Source organism: Prosopis cineraria, unplaced genomic scaffold (assembly GCF_029017545.1).
Source record: "Prosopis cineraria cultivar Desert tree isolate PC_DT_omini unplaced genomic scaffold, ASM2901754v1 PC9, whole genome shotgun sequence".
Lineage (NCBI taxonomy): Eukaryota > Viridiplantae > Streptophyta > Magnoliopsida > Fabales > Fabaceae > Prosopis > Prosopis cineraria.
The window spans coordinates 28,220,098-28,242,490 of NW_026555340.1; the positions used below are offsets into that span (position 1 = coordinate 28,220,098).

General features: G+C 32.0%; 1 protein-coding gene and 1 non-coding gene across 3 annotated transcripts; both read right to left on the reverse strand.

Annotated features, from left to right (window-relative positions):
• On the reverse strand, window positions 1–1,621 carry LOC129320576 (myb-related protein 306-like). Of its 2 annotated transcripts, none has more exons than XM_054966097.1 (3): window positions 1,402–1,621; window positions 1,147–1,276; window positions 1–1,051 (listed from the first exon to the last, which is right to left on the reverse strand). In XM_054966097.1, the coding sequence occupies exons 1-3, from the start codon at window positions 1,511–1,513 to the stop codon at window positions 361–363; spliced, it is 933 nt and encodes a 310-aa protein (XP_054822072.1). In that variant the 5' UTR covers window positions 1,514–1,621; the 3' UTR covers window positions 1–360. The 2 variants fall into 2 exon arrangements, with proteins under 2 accessions (XP_054822072.1, XP_054822071.1); XM_054966096.1 differs by having other exon boundaries at window positions 1,372–1,620.
• A 20,014-nt stretch (window positions 1,622–21,635) lies between these two features.
• TRNAL-CAG (transfer RNA leucine (anticodon CAG)) lies at window positions 21,636–21,716 on the reverse strand. Its single transcript has one exon. It is a non-coding gene; the product is annotated as a tRNA-Leu (tRNA).
• Window positions 21,717–22,393: the final 677 nt, after the last annotated feature.

Sequence of the window (22,393 nt, forward strand, 5' to 3'; positions counted from 1 at the left end):
CAATACAGCTGTAAGAAGACGAGAACGTATATATGTAAAAACTGATTTTTTGGTACATAAATTTGAGGATATGATATAGCAGGAACTTGTAATGTACACTTCGGTTGGTTGGTTGGTTTGTTTGAAGAGTAAGAAAATATCATCTTCCATTCTTCTTACTCCGGCCAGCGAAAGTCTAAGTTGAGTGACCTAAGACAAAGGGAAAGAAAAACGAAGGGGCTACCTCTAGCTAGAAGCCACCGCTTGAGCCACTCTTACATGGAATGGTTTTCTTAGGATATCGGATATTCGTTCTCTGGTTTAATGATGTGATTTTGACTGACACTACGCATAATTCCTCGCTCAAGCTTAAGTTTTCTTCTAGAAGTACAACTGCGGAGTAGTTTCTTCCAGAAGCGACTCATTGATTAGGTCTTCCTGGTTCTGAGCCACCGCATCATCGAAAAGCCACTTCTCGATCAGAGTCAGAGGAAGCTGCGACTCCGAGCTAAGCTTGCTTTCGTCCTGGAACAAGCTATTGTTCGTGGTGTTGTCATCCGCAGACACGGATTGTTGGGAAGCATTAGAGCTGAAGCTCCATAGAGAATCCAGAACGTGGTTGTTATTGTTGCTATTATACGTCGCAGCTTCGCTGGACGAACTGGAACCCGCCGTGGCGGTGTTGATGAAGCGAGCTCCTGGCGGTGAACTTGTTTGTTGAGTCGGGTCCTTCGGGGATTGGTTCATCCAGTTCTGGAGCAATCGGGCTATGTTTTCGGTGCTTGAGGCATAAGGGGATGTTTGGATCGTGGAATCGGAGGGCTTGGTATCGGTTTCGGTCATCGGCTTGTCCAGAGACAGAGCCTCGCAAAGAGCCTGTTTGGCCATGTGGATATCTGTTTGAAGCCTTCTCTCCCACTGGCCCTTGGGCTGCGAGAACGAGTCGTCTTCTTGGTCGTCACCCTCAGTCCCAGTGTGGAGCCTTTTCAGCTTCTTCTTCAAATGGGTGTTCCAATAATTCTTGATGTCATTGTCCGTCCTCTGTGGAAGATACGAAGCTATAGCAGCCCATCTGCGCGCATCGTTCATCCCAGAAATGAAATCCCAATTCCTCTATAAATACCCGCGTCACCAAATTCACACAAATAAGCATTATATATTTAGTACCTGTTGCCGAGCAGAGCTTGGAGATGGATGATCATTTTTTCCTCGTGATCAGTGAAGTTGCCTCTTTTAATACCGGGACGAAGATAGTTGGTCCATCGGAGTCTGCAACTCTTGCTGCATCTCATCAAACCTGGAATTCACGCCGAAATCGATAAGACGGACAGTCTTGACTATAGCAGCAAGTGAACAGAGGAAAAGAAGGCCAGGTAAGGGGGGAAAAATGACCTGTTTTAGTGGGAACAGATCTCCAATTACCAGGTCCGTGCTCTTGAATGTAAGAGACGAGGATGATGTCTTCTTCGGGAGTCCAAGGGCCCTTCTTGATCCCAATTTTGTCGCAGCAAGGTGGCCTTCCCATGACGTACATTTAACTCGATCCAGCTTCCGTTGTTGTATCCGTGAAGCAGAGTTTATGAGGTTTCCTTCTTCTCCGAGAAACGCAGGGCACAAGCGTCCAGAAATGGCGTTGTCTAGTGAAGATATGAAAAGGTGTATAAATAGAGAAATGAAGGGGGGGTGATAGCAGTTCAAACGAACCGTGGATCGCTGACCCGAGGGTAAAAGAGTTGCTTTTTATTTTTTATTTTTTGGCCGAATGGGTCAAACTCAAAACTCTAAAGGGACAGAAAACGGCATTTACTCACGGACTGCCAAAAGTCAGCTGTGTGCGCGCCTCCAATTTCATATACTCTTTTCATTTAAAAATATAACATATTTTTAATAAAATTTTATTTTTTAATAAAATAATTATTTATTTTTAAATTAATTTTATTTTTTTATATTTATCTTTATTAAGTACCTTATAATAAATATAAAATTATTATCAATAAAAAAAATTTTAAAAAAGTAATAATTATATTTTAAAAGACTAAAAATGTCTTATATATTTTAATATCTAACTTCTCAAAAAATATTTTACATTTTTAAATCAAAAAAATATACTATAAATAAAATAATTAACCTTCATTTTTTAGCAGATGGAATTAAAATCAGGTCCTTTATTATTGCTTGTTGTTTAAGAATAGGGTGAAATGATAAAGAGGTCCTTAAAAAATTAATTAATTCAAACTAAGCTTCAAAATATCAAATTTAATAAATTTTTAAGTTTAGTTCTCAATTTTATAAATTCATTTGTAATGAATTTATAATTTATTTCTAAAATTTTCATATAGTTGAAGAATAAATAAATTTGGTTTCCTTATTAAAGTTTGAAATATAATATAAATTATAAATTTATCTCAATAAAATTATAAAATTAAGAGTCAAACTTAAAAATTTTTTAAGTTTGGTAGGACTTAAATTAATTAATTTTCTTTGAACCTATTTGTCATTTTCCCCAAGAATAGTATTCATGGCCAGAGTTAATAGATACCCCCTTCCTGCAAAAATATTGAATAGTGGTAATTAATTCATAATTTTTAAAAATTTTAATTTTTTTAAAAAATATATCGTTTAAATTTTTTCCTCATTAAATATCCTATGAATGCTTTAATGATGATAATTAAAATTTTAATCCATTATTTTTTTTAAAAATAATAATAAATGAAGTAGGAATATAATTTAAAAAAAATAAAAATTACCTAATATTTTATATTTTAAATCAAGTAAAGTTGATAAAAAATACTTTATATTATGATCCGAAGAAGTATAGATGTGAATTATCAAAGTTTTCAAAATTAATTAAAAAGGAAAAAGATGTGGGAAACCTAAGTTGAGAAAAAAGGAAACGTGAATCGGCAATTTGGTATAGAATAATGGTAATTAATTTATGGTTTTTAAAAATATTAGTCATAATTTTAATTTTTTAAAAAAATATTTTTTATTTCATCCTATTTTATGGGTGGATAATTAAAATTTCAATATATTATTTAAAAAATATAATAAATAAAAAGAGATATAATTAAAAAAATTATAAAAATCATTTAATATTTTATATTTTGAATCAAGTAAAGTTTATAAAAAATGTTATATGTTACAATCAAAAGAAGAATTAATGTAAATGATCGGTGGTTTCAAAATTAATTAAAAAGGAAAAAGATATGGGAAATCTAAGTTGAGAAGCAGGGAAACGTGAATCGGTAATTTGGCATACGTGATTTGACGCGGGCAAGGTTGTAGGGTAGAGGTAGGATGAGAAAATAAGGAATGGTGAATGGTCCAAGTGGTGAACATGTGGGGTGTGCAGAGATACTTCAGAAAATAAAGATTAAACGTGTTGTGTCCGTATATATATCGTGTATCCCATGATACGTGTCACGCATTCTACTGTTTGTATTACAATTGTTTGTCAAAATATTTTCACGACTTCAATTGTTTTAAAAAAATATGTTTTGGTTAATTATTATAGATATCTTTTTTAGTACTTATTTAAAATTCAAGATATTGATACTCATATTTTGAAACATTCGAAATATATAATATATATTATCATACGTATGGAGGTGCGTGATTAAACCCCAGACCTCATGATGCTTGTTGGGTGATCTGTGTGAGGCAGTGTTTTCAACGTTGTTTGCCTTTTCCACTTCACACCCCACGGGCCTTCTGTTTCCCTTTCTGACCTCCTCATGTCGGTCCATAAATTTTACTCTCTAAGTTCTCGGACCCATCTTCGGTGCTCAGTGAGGTGTTCAACTGTTCATCATTCAGGGGAAAAAAAATCTGGATCATTCAGATTTTTTTTAATTTCAATTTTTTTATTTTAATTTTGATTTTATATTTTATAAAAATACAAATTTATAAATTTTTTGTATAAGTATACTCCCTCCGTGCTTTTATATTAAATATTTTTAATCGAATTACACAAACTAATAAAAATTAATTATTTAATTAAAAGTACAGTAATATTTTAATTTTATTTCTAATTATTATAAATAAAAAATAAATTTTTTTTAAAGTAAATCAATGAAAGTAGTTATTTTTTTTTCTTTTCAATTTAATAAGTACATAATAGTCTATTCATTAAAAATATGCCAACAACCTCTTATATTTAGATATGAAAAAAAGTTCTAGCAGACTTCTTATATATAGGGATGGAGGGAGTATTTATCTTCAATATAGACAATACTGATTTAATCTTGATGGTTGAATTTCATGTTATAAATTTTATAAATTGATTATCTAAATATATTCTGGATAATTTAGGTTCAATATTAAATTTTCATGCGCAAGTTCTAGATTTAAAGTTTTTATTTTTATTTTATATTCATTAAAATAAAAAATTATTATAAATTCTAATATTGAATCTGTATTATCCAAAATTATCCAGATATTCAATTTATAAAAATTTTATTATTGAGTTGAACTATTCAAATTAAATTAGTACTGTCCAAATTAATGATGGGTATATTTATTAAAAAAATTTAAAATTTTATTTGTTATAAAATATAAAATAAAAAATAAAAAAATTAAATTTAAATTAATAAAATATGGGCCATCCAGATTTAGTCTCTGGATGACCCAGATTTATTTTGGATGCTGAGCGCCCAAGATGAACCCCTAAGTTATCCCTCTCTCTCTCTCTTTTTTTAATATGCAAACACATGCGTTTAGTATAAGGAGCTTTGCTGCTGGCCGATAAAAAAGGAAAAAACACAAGGAGCTTTGCCCAGTTTAGACGCAACTGACGGAGTTATAGTCAAAAAAGTTTACAAATTAAAGTCATTGATTAATAAAGCGGATCATCTATTTATGTGATATGAACTGTGAAGTTATGGATCTTACATTATATTTCTCTCTCTCTGGTATTCAATTCAGACATAGTTTTACGCCAGCCATCAAATAATAATAATAACAACAATAACCTATATCTTCAATTTTACAAGACTGACTTTGTCTTTTCTTAGTTGACAACAACCCAAGCATGACAGGGTCGGATTAACTTGACATCTACATCGAACCACAACTTTCACTACTTCTAATATATGATATTTAATTATGAATTTTCTTGACCATGAAGTGGTTCGATCAATATAACAAAATAATCCCTCCCTTTTTATTTACAGGAGAAAAAAACTGTATCATATAATTAAAAAAATTGATACATTAAATTAATTATATTTAAAAATAAAAAAATTAGACTATAATACCTTTCATTAATTGTTTCCTATAACTATAAATGATTTAATTATGAGGGGTGGTTTAGAAAGTTTGTAATAAATATTTATTAAAAAATATAATTTTACTTATATAAAAAATAAAATAAAAGTCATAGTTTTTTTTTAATAAATGAATATAAATGAAAACAGAGGGAGTATATTGCGCGAATTTTGTAAGACTCCGCCCTGAAATCTTGACATGCGGACAGTGCTCACTGCTTTGAGAGAAATAAATTTATAACTTTGTATTTTGTTCCCTTTCTTTATATACATGTTGAGTCATTTTGATTTAAAGTCACGTTTATATAAAAATGTAAAAAAAAAAAGTGCAACAATATAAAAGTAGGGAAATAAAAAATAAAAGAAATCAATAGACATGGTTAATTTGGGAGGGTGAAGAAAAGAAAAGATGATTAAATCTGAAAGGTAGTGGGAGGCACCGGGAGAAGAAAGTGAAATGCTTGGTTTTCTGAGGCCAGGGGACCATTCTCCTCTCCCAATGACGCTGCCAGACACTCACATCACCACCGTTCTTACCTATTCCCTCCGTTTTTTATTTATAAAAAAATTATATAATTAATTTTAAAAAATTAATTAATTATATTAATTATATTTAAAAATAAAAAAATTAAACTATGACATCCTTTGTTAATTGTGTTAGTCAAGTTTTTATTAATTATTTTTTATGATTATGAATAATAAAATTATGAGGAATAATTTAAAAAGCTTATAATAAATATTTATTGAAAAATATAATTTTATTTATAAAAAAATAAGTTAAATATGATAGTTTTTTTTTTATAAATAAAAACAGAGGAAGTATCTTGTCTGTCCCCATGTCCACATGTCCTCTCTTCAGCCCACAAAATCAAAACTCTTTATTATATATGTGTGTGTGTATTTACATGCACCCATCGCTCTCTGTATATAAATTGATAAAGTGCTGCATTTGCCAAATCTTGTGATTGAAGGCATTTGGGAAAATAAACAAGTAAATAATTATAAATTGTATGGGTTTGAAAATATGGGATTGTGAAAGGAGGATGAAGTTGGTACATGAAGAGGTGCGTATCGGTGCAAGGTCAGTAGATGCATGATGCATGCATGGATTTGAGAGGATGTGCATGGCATGGATGGGTAAGTAAGATGTGAAGTGCTTAGGGGACATGGGCTCTCAACATCACCGGTGATACCTGTGGTTAATAATATTTCCCTTCATTTCTTGCTTACCAATGCATACGTCATCATTTACATGACACTCGCCCTATAACATGATTCATTATTTCGATCTCTACATGTATTTTTATATAATATCTTGTCCCTTTCATTTTTCCTCACTATTCTCACCCTCTTCACCAACGTGGCTCATTTCTCCTCTCTTCCTGGGCTAGCTTCTGTCTCCCACAAATTTATTTCACAACGCTTCATCTTCCTATATTTAATTAGCCGCTGTGTTCAAACTTGATTGCTAACATCCACTTCATCGGTTTCTATTTATAAAAAAAAAACTGTATTATACAGCTTAAAAAATTAATTAATTATATTAATCATGTCTGTAAATAAAAGAATTTGATGACAATACTCTTCATTAATTATGTTAATCGAGCTTTCAATAATTATCTTTGATAATTATGAATGATAAAATTATGAAGAATAATATAAAAAATTTACAATAAATACTTATTAAAAAATATTATTTTATTTATATAAAAAAATAAAAGTGATAATTTATTTTTTTAAAATAAAAATAGAGGAAGTATAATTCATATGCTGGAATATAGAGACCGACCTCTTCTACTTTTTCCCCGCTCTATGTTGAGTCGGCTTTCGCAAGCTCGCAATAATGTTGGGGACAGCTCTGTCGACGTACACTATATTTATTACATTTATCATGACACGTGCATTTCTTTCCGTGTCGTCTCTTATACCAAGGCAATCCTAGCCATTGGAAATACCTTTGGATTATATTACGGAGAATGACATTGAAATCTCAAAGTAATACATTTATGACAGTTAAGTTTCATGTTGTAACTATAAATAAAACATTTAAGTTTTAAGTATAAATCTCATTTTATAATTAAAATTTTTATTTGTAATTGTTTGATTAGTAACATTTTTTAAAATAAGCTGGCATAAATTTTCAGTTTTGAGAATTTGTTTATTCTCCCATCATATTACCTCCTACTACACGACAAGAAGTAACCAATACCGTAATTTACTGTTAAAAAAACGAAGCATGCAACCACCAATATTCCTTGTAATTCTATTTATAAGGTAAAGAAAGAAAATTTTTTTAATACTATTTAAAAGTCACATCATAAAATTTTTATTATAATTTTTTTACCTTTAATTAAATGTTGGAGAAAGAAAATATGTTATCGAATTGTGTATATTTAATAAGAATAAAGTTAAAAATTTATTAAATTTTAAAATAAAATTAATAAATTTTAATATTTTTTATTTTAATAAAATATGTTAAAAGTGATTTATAAATAAAGTAAAAAAAGTACGCTCAAGGGATCCGAATGGAGGCATGGAACTGGCGTTATGAAACATCAGCCACACAATTTTTTTTTTTTAAGTCAAAGGAATTTGAATCCTCACCACCTTCACTCCCTCCGCATAATATAACATATATCTAATTTTAGAAAAAATATTTATTTCAAAATATAAAACACTGGTTAGCTTTTTTTTTAAACTATATCTACACTCTATTTGTTACTGTTTTTACAAAAAAATGATCTCTTGAAATTTTAATTATTTAAAATATTTAAATAAAATATTTAATGAGGATATGATAAGAAAGATGTACCTTTTTTTAAGAGATTAAAATTTTATCTAACTTTTTTAAGAAACATGAAGTAGTTATTGATATCCAATATATTTGTGTGTGAGCGTGATTCTGCATCCTTGTTCGAATCGAAATGGAAGCACATGTTAAGGTGGGACTAAACCATAGGTTCAGGACTCTTCAATTTCATTTCCATGCGGGACCTTTGACAAAGAATTCATCCTATAAGTGATTGGGAGCTTCGTAGATTTGCTTTTGGCATTACACATAAATATTCTGGTGGAAGTTAACCTAATTATACACAGTCACAATTTAATTACTGTTTTGTTTTCCGGTAGCCATGCATCCATATTCTCTGTTGTGCGTAAGCCACTTGCTGTTTTGTACCTCAATCGGATAATGAATCAGTTTAGCTCATGACAATTAGTGCCATTTTTAGCAGTCTAATTAAGTTTGTATGTGGTATATGACATTAAATACGAATAAACCATAATAGATAATTCAATATCAGATTGAATTGTATCCAAATTGTCAATTTTGACGGCAGTTCTGTATATATATAATACCCACACACGTGCGCGCGCTCTTCTAATTGGAAGATGGAGACAATATACAATTAAAACAACGTCAAAACCACAAACCTTTTCGGGGAAGCTTACCAGCACGTCCTTATAATTTTATTTAATTTTAAATTAATTTTTTATAATTTATTTTATTTTAATTGAATCCTTATAATTTAATCAATTAAATTTCTTAATTTATGAAAGTTAAAATCCTTATTTAAAAAAACAAAATTATATTTTTATTAAATGATTATATGACTTTAGAATTAATTACATAATTTTTTATATAATTAGATGGGTTGTCTTTTAAATATCTTTTATACATTTAGAATTTTCATAAAAAATTATAATAAAAATATGAATAGTAGATTAAATCAATTTTTTTCAATTTTGAATAAAAGTATTAAATTAATTTTTCTACAAACTCCAAGAGGATTTTTATTTTGTAAAATTTAATAATTCATTATTAATTTTAACTTTCAAGGATCAATATATATAATAGATGAAACTATAAGAGTTTGATTAAAATAAAATAAACTACAGGGATCTAATTCAAAATTAAGTGGAATTGTAAGGAATTGTAAGTATATTTTTCCAACATTTTATTACGTGGAATGATTAAGGGAAAAGAGATGTTATTATGGTAATTAATCAATAATCTATCTGATTCTTTTTATAAAAGACGAATAACTAATTTACCAGTATCAAGAAATGCAATTAAAATTACTCCCTTCATTTCATTAAGAAAATGTCACACGAACGTTAATTCTTCATGTAAACTGAGGAGATCCTGCGTCGATCTAATTTTTTGTAAAATCAATCTAATACTTTCTTAAAATGTCTGGAGTGATCTTTAAATAAATACTATTTGACCAATAATGAGTGTATTAATAAGGGGCAAAACATAAAACAGAGTGTTTAATACTTTCTTCAAATGTAAAAATGATATTTTCTGTGAAATTCAAAAAGACGTTATTTTTTGTGACACTTACTATGAAATGGAGGAAGTTGTTAGAACCAATAATTATGTTATAAATATAAATTTATTTTTAAAAACACATTTATTTATTAATATTTGGATCGGAGGATGAGTTTTAATGAGAATAAAAATGAATTTTTTTAATAAATGTTCTAAACAGGGCGTTGTTTTTTTTTTTATGATTAAGACTACAAGAACCTCCAAAAATCCTCTTGTAGAAAATATCCCATACAGTAACTCGGAGGTGTCAGTCAAAGCAGTAATCCTGATCAAGCGGAACAAGAATGGTTATTTAGTTATTTTCTGGACCAAGAATACTTAATTAGTTGAAGGCGTTATTAATACTATAATTGAAAATTATTTCAGGTACAATGTCGCGAGGACTATATATATATATATAGAAGGGGAATTTTCTTACTTTGGATCTGGATATGTTAAGATGATTAATAATTAATTTTGTATGGGGAGAATTTCAATTAATAATCATGGTAGCTATTTATGTAGCAATGAACCCCATGAAATTCTGAAAATTCATTGCAGGATTTTGAGAAGTAAGTAGAGCTGGTAATTTAAATTGATCGAGCTTATTTGAAATAAATTTAAAATATTTTATTTTTTTAAATTAAATTTATATAATCAAACTCAACTCTGATTTTTTTTCTGTCCAATTCGGGGTGACTTAATTTACTGGCTCTAGATGTAAGTGAAACTAAATTGTGCTGCAAAATGACCCAATTACGCATATGTTTAAAGAAAGAGATTGGGAGCAAAGTGACACCAATAGTGGAGGCTGGACAGGGACGGAACAGAAGTTAGGATTTTGGCAGGAGAAGGAGTGGTGGGGGAAGAGTCAACGCTAGTATCATGTAGGCTATACTAGATTCTCGTGACATCAATATTATCTCAATCTGATTATTTTTGGACAAAAATTTTAAAAAGTAATTTATTAAGTTGTGGATGAATTTACATTGAATGGATATTACATAACTAGCATTCTGGTCTCAACAAATAGCGTAAGGCTATACTAGATTCTCGTGACATCAATATTATCTCAATCTGATTATTTTCGGACAAAAGTTTTAAAAAATAATTTATTAAGTTGTGGATGAATTTACATTGAATGGATATTACATAACTAACAATCTGGTCTCAACAAATAGCGTAAGGTAATTTACAAGTTATATGAATTAATAATTTCACAAGTCATGTTTGAATTCACACATATCACATATTGCACAAGTCAATATTATAGACTTAATATGAGTAACATAAAGAAATTTACAAGTCACTGAACATTATACTTGTAAAGTTAGTATTTTAATAAGTCATATTTAAATTTACACATGTTACATATTACACAAGTTCATATTAATTATGGACTTAACAAGTAACATAAAAAAAAAATTACAAGTTGTATTAGTCACTCAACATGTCATATAGTATTATAAGTTAACAAGTCATGCGAGTAATATCACTTACAACCTTGCCAAACAACATAAGGAAATTTATGGGTAATATTAGAAAAGTTTTACATATGCAATATTTAACATTTGTAAATTCAAACATGGGGTGTTAAATTATTAACTTTACAAGTAAAATACCTAATATAACTTGCAAATTGTTTGTGCAAGTGATGTTGAGCTCTTTCTTCCCTTTAAAGATCAAGGGCACTTGGGTCATTTAGTTGCACAACTTAATTTCAAGTTTAGTCTCCAAATCCTGTAGTCAACTTCTAGAATTTCCTGAGCTTGATTGGTAAGTAAGTAGCTACATGATCCTTGGGTGAAATTCTCACTAGTACAAAATATGAAATTTAAAGGGTACTTTCTACATCAGTTGAAAGACAAACGGTGCAGAAAGTTAAGATGGTGGCATTTTTGTAATTTTGACAACGTGTATTATAATTTTTACACTGAGTGAAAAGGTAATCGTTGTTGAAAATACTTTTTACAGCAAGTGCATAGACACTCGTTATAGAAAATAGAGTTTCTACAGTGGGTGTTGTCGCGGGTGCATAGTAACCACCCGCTGTAGAAAATGGTTTCTCTACAGCAGGTGGTTGCCACCCACTATAGAAAATCAACATTTATACAGCGGGTGTTGTCCACCTGCTGTAGAAATCTCATTTTCTATAGCGAGTTAGAGTCACCCGCTGTAGAAACTCCATTTTCTATAGCAGGCTAGAGTCACTCGTTGTAGAAAATCACTTTCTACAGCGGGTGAATAGTAACCCACTGTAGAAAGTGGTTTAATTTTTTTTTCCTTTTCAACTCTGCGCATCTCCTCTCTTATTTCCTCTTCTTTGCACTTTTAAAACTCTCCTTCCTCCTCTCCCTTGACCAATGCCCCCTCCCCTGCCCCGCCATTCGATCAGCCCCTACCCCCGACCTGCACCCCCTCCCCCTGCGGCTGCACCCTTCCCCCCTTTGCTGCCATTCTCTTCACATTTCCATCCCCCTGCCTCTACCGCCTCCTCCTCCTCCTCCTCCTACCGCTTGCTCCTCCTTTTATTGCTGTCGCCACTCTTGATTGATTAGGTATGGCTCTTAATTTTTGTAAAGATAATTTTTTATTTGATTGTATTTTTTTGTTAATTTATTTAATTTATTAGGCTGATATGTGTGTGTGTGTATGATGATAATGATATTAATTATTGTTGGAAGTGCTGTTAGTGGATTCATAAAGCCTTAAGTTGTTGCATGTGATCATTAATTTGGTTTAAAATTATCAATTTTCTCTATTAAAATTTTTTAAAGGTCTTGGGAGGTCCAATTTTTAGAGGAGACTCTGTCAAAATATTTTAAAATTCATTCTTTTCCCTTGAATTGCTTAAATTTAGTTTTTAAGAAAGTCTCATCAAGTTGTTTGCATGTGGTCATTTTTAAGAAGTTTTAATTTTTAACATTAGTTATATTCTTTAGGAGTTGACATATGGATCGTAGTTCGATGAATGCTAGACGAACGAGTGATGAGTATGATAATGGGGTGAAGGAAGTTTTAGAATTTGCTAAGAAAAATACTGTTGACAATAGTGCAAGGTCCTATTGTCCTTGTGTTAATTGCTTGAATGAGAGGAGATTAGGTGCTGTCGAAATAAGAGATCACTTGATTTGTGATGGGATTTGCAAGAATTATACAGTATAGATTTGGCATGGTGAATGATTGAAAGATTATAATAACACGTCTCAATACGTGGAAATTGATAATCTGGATGATGAAATAGATATGAATGAAGATCGGTTAGAGGACATGATACGTAATGTTGGGGAAGAAGCTTTTAAATGAGCATATGTGTATGATAACTTGTGCACTGACGCAGAGAAGCCTCTATACCTGGGGTACACTGATTTTAGTTTGTTATCTGGGGTGTTAAAACTGGTTACCTTAAGGGCAAGAGTTGGGTGGAATGACTAAAGTTTCACTTGGTTGCTAGAGTTACTTCAAATGATGTTGCCGAAAGGCAATGTACTACCAAATCATTATTATGATGCCAAGAAAATATTATGTCCAATGGGTATGAAGTACAAAAAAATACATGCATACCCTAATGATTATGTGTTGTACAGAAAAGAGCTTGAAGGGGAGGAGAAGTGTCCAAAATGTGAGACACCACAGTATAAAGAGAAGGGGGCTCCTGTAAAGGTCTTATGGTATCTTCCAATTATACCAAAGTTCAAGCGCTTGTTTGCAAATACTAATGATGCGAATAACTTGATATGGCATGCAAATGAGAGGATATCTGATGGAAAACTTTGACATCCAGCCGATTCTCCTCAGTGGAAGAAAATTAATCAATTGTTTCCTGAATTTGGTAATGAGCCAAGAAACTTGAGGCTCGAACTTTTTACTGATGAAATGAATCCTTATGATAGTTTCAGTAGTATACATAGTTCATGGCCTGTTCTTTTGGTGATTTACAATCTATCACCTTGGCTGTGCATGAAACAGAAGTACATGATGCTATCCATGTTGATTTCAGGGCCAAAACAACCTAGAAATGATATTGATATTTACCTAAGACCTCTAATTAAAGATTTAAAAATGTTGTGGGAGGCAGGTGTGAAAGTATTTGATGCAAATCAGAAGGAAAATTTTAAGTTACATGCTATAATCTTTTGTACTATAAATAATTTTTTTGCATATAGGAATTTGTCTGGCTATAGTGTGAAAGGTCATAAAGCTTGTCCAATTTGTGAAGAAAGCACAAACTATCATCAACTTCAACATGGAAGGAAGATAGTCTATCTTGGCCATCAGAGGTTTCTTAGACGAGAACACCCTTATCGTAAATTGAAGAAAGCTTTTCATGGTCACCAAGAGCACAATCATGCTCTGGATGCTTTGACTGGGGATCAAGTGTTTGAACGGGTGAAAGATGTCAATATTATCTTTGATAAGACTAAAAAGAATATTGGTGCAAAAAACATATGAAAAAAAAGGTCTATCCTTTTTGACCTTTCATATTGGCACAATCTTGAAGTGAGACACTATATTGATGTTATGCACGTAGAGGAAAACATGTGTGATAGTATTATTGGAACGCTTCTAAACATACCAGGAAAGACCAAGGATGATGTGAACGCAAGATTGGATTTGAAAGAAATGAGAATACGAGAGGATTTACACCCGCGACCAGAAGGTAAGCGAACTTATTGTCTCTCAGCCTCTCATACATTATGCAAGTATGAACAAATAAATTTTTGTGAGTGCTTACATGAAATTAAAGTTCCTTCAGGGTATTCTTCAAATATTGGGAAGCTTGTGTCTGTGAAAGAGTTGAAACTGGTAGGCTTAAAGTCTCATGATTGCCATGTCTTGATGTAACAACCATTACCTTTGGCTATTCGAGGTATATTGAAAGAAGATTTAAGACTTATAATAACTAGACTCTGTTTCTTTTTCAATGCTTTATGTAGTAAAGTTAGTGATCCCTGTAAACTAAAAGAGTTAGAACAAGAAGCTTGTATGATTTTGTGCCAACTTGAGATGCACTTTCTTCCTACTTTTTTTGACATTATGGTTCACCTAATAGTGCATCTAGTAAGGGAGGTAAAATTGTGTGGCTCTATTTATTTACAATAGATATACCCAGTTGAGAGATATATGAAAATACTAAAAGGGCATGTTAAGAATTCATATCAACTTAAAGCATCGATAGTTGAAAAATACGTTGCCGAAGAAGCCATGGAATTTTGTTCTAATTACTTGTCAAGTATAAAATCAATTGAACTTCTTAAATCTCATCGTGAGAAGAGGCAATTAGATCAAGGCACACGTGGAGTATCAATAAAGAGCATGAGTCATGATGAATTAAAAGAAGTACATTTCTATATTTTGAATAATATTGATGAAGTTAAAGAATACATTTCTTCTCACAAAAAACTTCTAAAGACAGAAAATTATCGAATGAGAATGATTAAATAAAGGTTGTTGAAAGAGCCTAATAAGACTTTTGTAGATTGGTTCAAGTAGAAAGTTTTGAATGAAAGTGGCATTTTTGATACAGTTAAATGGTTGGCAAGAGGTCCTAACTTTGATGCTATATGTTGGAGTGCGTATGATATTAATGGGCATTCTTTCTACCATGGTATTGAAAACCAGACCGAATCGGTCGGATCAACCCGAAAATTGGTGACCCGGTCCATTGTCTGGTCTGGGTTTACTCTTAACCCAGTGAGGGAGTGAACCGGTGTAACCCGGTCAACCAGAGTTCAACCCGGTATAACCCGAATAACCTGGTGGGTTGACTGGGTTAATCGAGTTATTTTTTTTCAGACTTTTTCCCCCAAAATGACGTCATTTTGATTTTTTTTTAATTTTTTAAAGCTCTAAGTTTGGAAATAAGATAATAAAAAAAAGTAAATTTGAAGTCAAAAAATGAAAAATTAGAGGCAGAGCATGCTAAGTCTAAAAAATATAGTATTTTATTATTGTTAGACTTTTGAGTGGTTGGATTTGGTTGAATGTTTTTATAATTAATATCTTTTTATTTAAATTATATTATTTTAATCATGATCGATTTGCCACCGGTTCAACCCCGATTGAACCACTAACCCGTGACCCAATGTCATGACCAGTTTAATAACCGATTCATTTTTACGTACCTTGCTTTCTATACAAAGTCCTTGGATGAAAAGAGTATAGTGCAAAATAGTGGAGTTATTTTGGGTAATTAAAGACATTCGCATACGTTGGGCAACTTATTTTGGGGAGAATTTGTGAGTTTTGTAGAAAGTTTCATACAATTTAAGAAGTTTGTTAGTTATAGATAACTTTTAAAAATATTTGTTGACACAATGTTTTGGATAGCTTAATATATAGTTTTTAAATATTTTATAGATAACTTTAAATTTTGGATAATTGTTAATTTAACTTTATATTAAAAATTGTAAATAAATTGAGCTGTCTGATTTGGCTGTGGTAATTTTTGTGTACAGAATAAGGTAAATTTAAAAATACAGATGTTTATTTTAAAAATAAAATATACTTTTTACAACGGTTATTATCATAACCGGTGTAGAAATTACTATTCTACATCGGTTAATGTAAAAATCGATGTAAAATAGCAAACTTTCTATAGCGGTTGTGTTTGAACTGCTGTAGAAAGTGCTCCAGTTTTTAATTTTTTAATCGTTGATCCATTTTCTACATTAGTTATGGTTAGACGATGTAGAATATATATTTTTTGCAGCGGTCATATAACCGATGTAGAAAGTATAACTTTCTACATTTCCTCTAACAACTTCGCCTATTTAACGGATGTAAAAAGTCATTTTTAACCATTGTAAAAAGTTATTTTTATAATAGTGTCTCTCTCTTATATAATTCTCCTTTAATGTTGACTATAATATTATGAACTTGAACACCAACAAGGATTGGATCTAATGAAATAGGTTAATCTCTCACAACGCGACAAATTAAAATTAAAATTTTTATTAAAAGATATGTCTCTATTTAATGTACAACTGTACCTCATACATGATTACTTTCAATATAAGAATATTCATGATCAATATAAAAATAATAATAATATGAACTTGTACCTATTCATACCATTATGTATAATAGCCTCATTATATTGCATGGACATATATATAATCCATTAATTACATTTGCTTTAATTACCCTCCAATTAAAAAAGATTACATGATGGAAGGTGATATATATATATATATATATACATATATAGTGATGATCAATAAATTCTCTTGCAGTGGTTAACTGGTTATCCTAATTCCTATCTTATCTAAGGCTCGTAGAGTCTGCAGCATAGTTAGACCCACAAAAATGAAAGTATCAAAACGATCGCTACGATGTGTGCATTTATTAGTTCATTGTCATATAATCTCATTCATTACCGTCAGAAAAAGTCTCATTTGTCACTTTCTCCTTAGGACGCATGCTCCTGTCTTTCCTTTTCTTTAATTCTGTATCAACTTTAATGCCTGAGTTGAATAATCCCAGCGTTTGCACACATCAAAATCTCCACTCTCAATATGTCATGGGGATCAGTTGTTTAAGGAGGATCAGACTTTCATAAAACATCATTTATTATATAATAGACTAAAGACGAAAATTTCAACACTTGATCCTGTTACGTTATTTTAAGATCTTTTTTTACCCAATAAAAGGGATATGGAATTCACAAGACAAACATATATAGAAGATGAGAAATTCGGAATTAGATAGAGGAAAATATGAGAAGTACTTTCTTTTTTTACCACAAAGGGGTCTGAATCTGTTAAGTGGGATCAACCTTGCGACCTTCCCATATTTTGGGGGCAGTTTTGCCACTTGGTTAATTGACGTGCCAAGACCAAAATTCAATATGAAAATGATTCAGAAAGACAAAAATACAAAGAGAAAACAAAAGAGAGAATGATAAACAATGGAAAAAATTAACTCATTCATTGTATGAAATTAGATCAGGAATAGAGGTGAAGCTTGAGGCGGTGAAACTAAAAAGAGGATGTTCAAGCAGGGCCCGAATTTATTGGATGAACTTTGACTTGTTGATATGGTATGGAGGGAAAGATGGAATAAAGGAAACAATTTATGAACAGTGAAACTCTTTTAGAGATGATTTATATGACAGACTTGTAGTATTAAAATTAGATTACTACTATTAATTACATGTAAACGTGAAAAACTGCAATAAAAACCCGTGCTTTCGTTACGTGTCACGTTGTGACCAGTCGGCCCCTTATTCTTTAGTACTATGCAGGTTAAAATATTAAAAGAAGGGTTGGGAAAGAAGAGCTAGATACAAGGGGACATAGATGAGTTTGAAAAATCAATAGACATGAAGTAGAAGGAAATTGTAATATGAAAAGGATGCGGGAGATATGTTTGAAAACAAGAAAGGTAGGTTAGAGAGGCCTACTGTACGTGGTGACCAGGTATGAACTCGTACGTGAATTTTCTACGGAAGTCAGCCGTGGAAGTAAAAGACGTGAAATAGATAGATACGAAGGAAACGAGAAAGGATGGTGAGTGGGCAAAAGAATCATGAGAGTGCAAGGAATTGAAGGGCAGCATTAATTGGGCGGAGAAGGACATGGAAGGTGAGATCGTCGAATCTAATGAACGTTAATGGCGCTATAGAAAACAAACTTGGCCCTTATGTTCCTGCTTTTCTATTCCAAACTAGAATACTTCAACTCGACAGTATTCATTATATATATAATCAGCTTCATTGAGAGACCCTTTTCGTGTGAAATATTGAACCCATCGACGACCCACGCATATGAAAGAAGAAGTGTGTGTATTTGTGAAAACATGAGTGAGTATACTGCATCTACAAGTGCATGGGAGTGGAAAACCTGATTAATTACGCTGAGAGCATTTATAAAATAATTTTTTATGTATATTGGGAAAGAGCGCTGGTAGGTGATGGAGGCATGGGACGAGGCAAACCTGTGTTCTGTACATCTCTCTGCTCGATCGGTCCCTTTGGCAAGTCATTAGTGTCTATGTCGGCCAAGACTTTTTGCGCACTTGCATACTCGGAATTGATATGCGCGCACGCGCGTTTAAGTCCTTAGATCAGCGCAAATGCGCAATAGTGAGTCATAATCATATAATTAATACTTAGAACTCCAATTTAAATAATTAGGGGCCAGAAATTAGAGGTGGCAATGTGGCATTCTTCGTATACTCCCTCCGTCTTTATATATATATTTATATAAATATTTCATAGGAGTTTATTTTTTTTAAATATAAAATGTATTATAATATTTTTTTAATAATTAAATAATTTTGCCTTTGTATTGAAACAATAAAAAAATATTAATTGAGTGTTTTATCCATCACTATCATGATATTAATTAGTGTTAATGGGGACAAAATTAAAAAATTACTGCGCTTTAATCTGATTTCAATTAAATAATAAATTTTTATGTTGGATGAAAAATTTAATTAAAAATATTTTATATACAGACACAGCATGCCGAATGAGTAAGGCAAACACTCGTGCTCACTAACTCACCCATCCCTTACAGCGATCCACGATCACTTCTGACTGACTTCTGATCAGATCCCCAAAAAACATACCAACTAGTTCAACCCACTAAGTTGAAAGTTACATCCTACGTGGGCTTGTCATTACCGCAAAATAATTAATTCAATATTTTCTGATCGATCAATTTATATTTACAACTCACGCGCCTACATGGTAATACATGATTTGCACCTAGACCTCATGCATGTGGGGAAATGATATTGCTACTAGCACAACTCATCATAGAGAAAATGAGAATGGAGAAAATTAATTAAAGCGCTTTATTTAATGCGTAGACTTCTCCATTGAATTGCATGTTGGCATAGGACAATTTGCATTGCATGTATGAATATATTTTTCAGCTATGAAGAACACATGGACGAGTAGTAACCGCACACGCGGACGTGAACAGGAAGAAGGTCACAGCCTTGGGGCCCGGGAGCAGATTAGGGGAAGAAGGTGGACGTATAGCGATCGGAACAGCTGGAGGAAGCAGAGGCCTCTGGAGGCTGCCACGTGCACGGTGATGAGGCGAGCTTAATTAAAGCGGGGAGATGATTTGCCCGCATCCCAGAGGTAGGGTGCCAGGTTTGAATCATATGTGGCTCGGAGACGACCTAACCCATGCCACGTGAACAAGTTGACACGTAACTCTCTGGTGGGGCGTTTTTGTCGCCCAAGATAACGGTGTTGACCTTCCCCCTTGTCCGACGATGCCGCTTCCCGAACTCACTGAATCGTTTCCTCATAGTAATTTGAAGTAAAAATTTCTTTTTTGGTATAAGCAGTGCGAAACCACAGGCCAATCAGCCAATGTTATCATCCTTTCGGTTCAGATCTCTGGTCAGCGCGCCACGAAGCGCTGTTGGGACAGTTTAAGACATTCGTTCAAAGTTCCTTTCTTTCTTTCCCCTTTTTTTTTTCCCAACGTTCGAAATTCAAACATGTGGCGAACAAAATTAGAAGAAATATTTAGGTAGTTGGAACTTGGAACACACCACAACATTTATACTCTATTTAATAAAAATAATTTAAATAACATTAAATATAAATTAATTTTAACATTAATGATAGTAAAGAAAAAAAATTTAAGAAATCAAACGTATATTCTATTATAAAAATAAAATTAATTTAAAAAATATCACACAAAATTTTATTTAAATTACTTGAAACATTTTAATTGGACAAATCATAAATAATGTAATACACTCAGTCTATTTAAGTATTTTTTCAAAAATTAATAAACTGCACTAGAAATAAGGACTCAAATCTCACAAGAAAATAGGTTTAAATCAAAATTAAACTGTGATTTTGGATATAATTGTTTGAAATATCAATGGAGTGGAATATGCAGTAAAGGGAAGATGATTGGGGAAGGCGTTAATTGTGGTTGGCATGAATATAGAAAAAGGAGGTCCAGGGAGTACGATTTTGGGCCTTACGTGCTCCCAAACTGTCTTCAGCAACGCATGCACCTCCTAATTAATTCTTCTAATTAATGACCTACCCCTTATTTTCGGCCCCTACATTTTTCTACAAGGACCGCCTTTTTTTTCCATTAAAAAAAAAAGGATATGATACTTAGGTTACAACTTACAAGTAATACTTTTGCTAATTCATTGTGCAAAAATTTATAAAAAAAAAAAACCGGACAACATAATCAAAAAGTATACAATAAAAAAGGTTTAAGTTTCTTAAATCCGAACTGTGTCCTTTGTTAGATTCAGTGGTTGTTTCAGATCAATGTCGATTTTTTTGACTAGGATATGATAAGTATTGAACTTATTTATTCACAAACCCGTATAGCATGATATCTTGTTTATTTAATTGCCAAGTATTTGGAGTAAAATACTCGTGATTAAATCATCAATGACTCTGGAAGTTTAATTTGTCAGTGCAATTTTCAAACAAAATGGTGCCGTACGCAAAAGACAAAATTACATGAAGTTTTCACGTTTTGATATGTCCTATCAGGGATGTTCCACTAGGGATATATAATGAAATTAACCCTTCCCAACCATGCATTCATTTCTTTGCAGTGGAATGACTCAAATAGTCCTGAAGCTCTTGGCCTTAAGCTTCGTATGTGTAAACCAACCGATGAAAACCCGATAAGAAGGTGAAAAATTGAAGTCACTATGAAAATGACATTAATTTATAATTTCATTCAGATTTATATCTTACTTAAGCACTGTGTATACGACAGCATAAACTTTTTCCTGACGCGCCTTATTCCAACACATACCAAGTCGGTATTGATTAATCATTGGTCACACAGGTGGACAGCGGTAAGTAAACCTTAATCCAACTCCTGCAATACTTCTTTAGTTCTATAATTAAGCATTTTTATTCTCCATAAGATCAACAGCTTCTAGGACAATCCCATTTTGATTCTTCAACAATCATGCCAACTTCTAGAGCTAGGCACAATTGCGTCCGAGTGGTATTTGAATGACGAGAGAGAAAAGATTAACTGATTAATGCGCATTTGCAAAGCCGTGGGAAGGGGATAGAAGGAAAGACTCGCTGCACTACGGAGGAGGAAGAAAAACAGCAATGTTGTCAAGAATGGGATTCGAACCCATGCCCTTTCGGACCAGTACCTGAAACTGGCGCCTTAGACCAACTCGGCCATCTTGACAGTTAATGAGTTCTTTCATTGAGAATATATTAGACAACTATCAAAAAATTACAAATTCTCATACATTAAAGCCACCTTGCAGGCTCCTCTAACGGAATGAAAATATTTAATTATAAATTTTAAGGGATTTTTTAGTAGATATAAAACAAAGTGATGAAATGAAAAAAGAATTTTGAAAACAAAAAATTTAACATCATGCATAGAGAAACAAAAATTAAATCCTCCATTTCCCAAACTAACATGCCCTAAAAGTAAGTTTGTTGAAATTGTACATCGGAACTGCCATTACTTAAAGGGATGTTTGAATGATAATAAAACAATCAAGCTTAGCTAAATTAAGAAAAATGATTCTTCATAATTATGAAAAGAGAATCCCGCTTCCATTATCAACATAATAACACTATTTTAGAAAGTGCAAAATCTAAAGACTCCACGGTTTTTGTAGTCTATATAAAACTAATTCTAAGGGGCATGATCATTATCTTACAGTTGTGTGTAGTTGGAGATCATCAATACTTGCCTTGTTCTTGATTGAGTGTCCACGCCTTTCTCTTGACACGGCGTGCCTCATAATTCACATTCATGAGGATTTTGGGCATGGCTTTTAACCACTTTTTGTGCTTGGTTTGTTTTTGATACTCTGCACTGTCTTCCACCTAATTCATTTGACAAATCAC

What these genes read in the sequence shown, in the direction of transcription:
- LOC129320576 (XM_054966096.1), bottom strand. Translation starts at nt 1,513, where the DNA reads ATGTACGTCATGGGAAGGCCACCTTGCTGCGACAAAATTGGGATCAAG. An exon ending in ATCTGTTCCCACTAAAACAG is followed by an intron (nt 1,277 to 1,371) that starts GTCATTTTTCCC and finishes CGTGAATTCCAG; the next exon opens with GTTTGATGAGATGCAGCAAG. An exon ending in CAAGCTCTGCTCGGCAACAG is followed by an intron (nt 1,052 to 1,146) that starts GTACTAAATATA and finishes CGATGCGCGCAG; the next exon opens with ATGGGCTGCTATAGCTTCGT.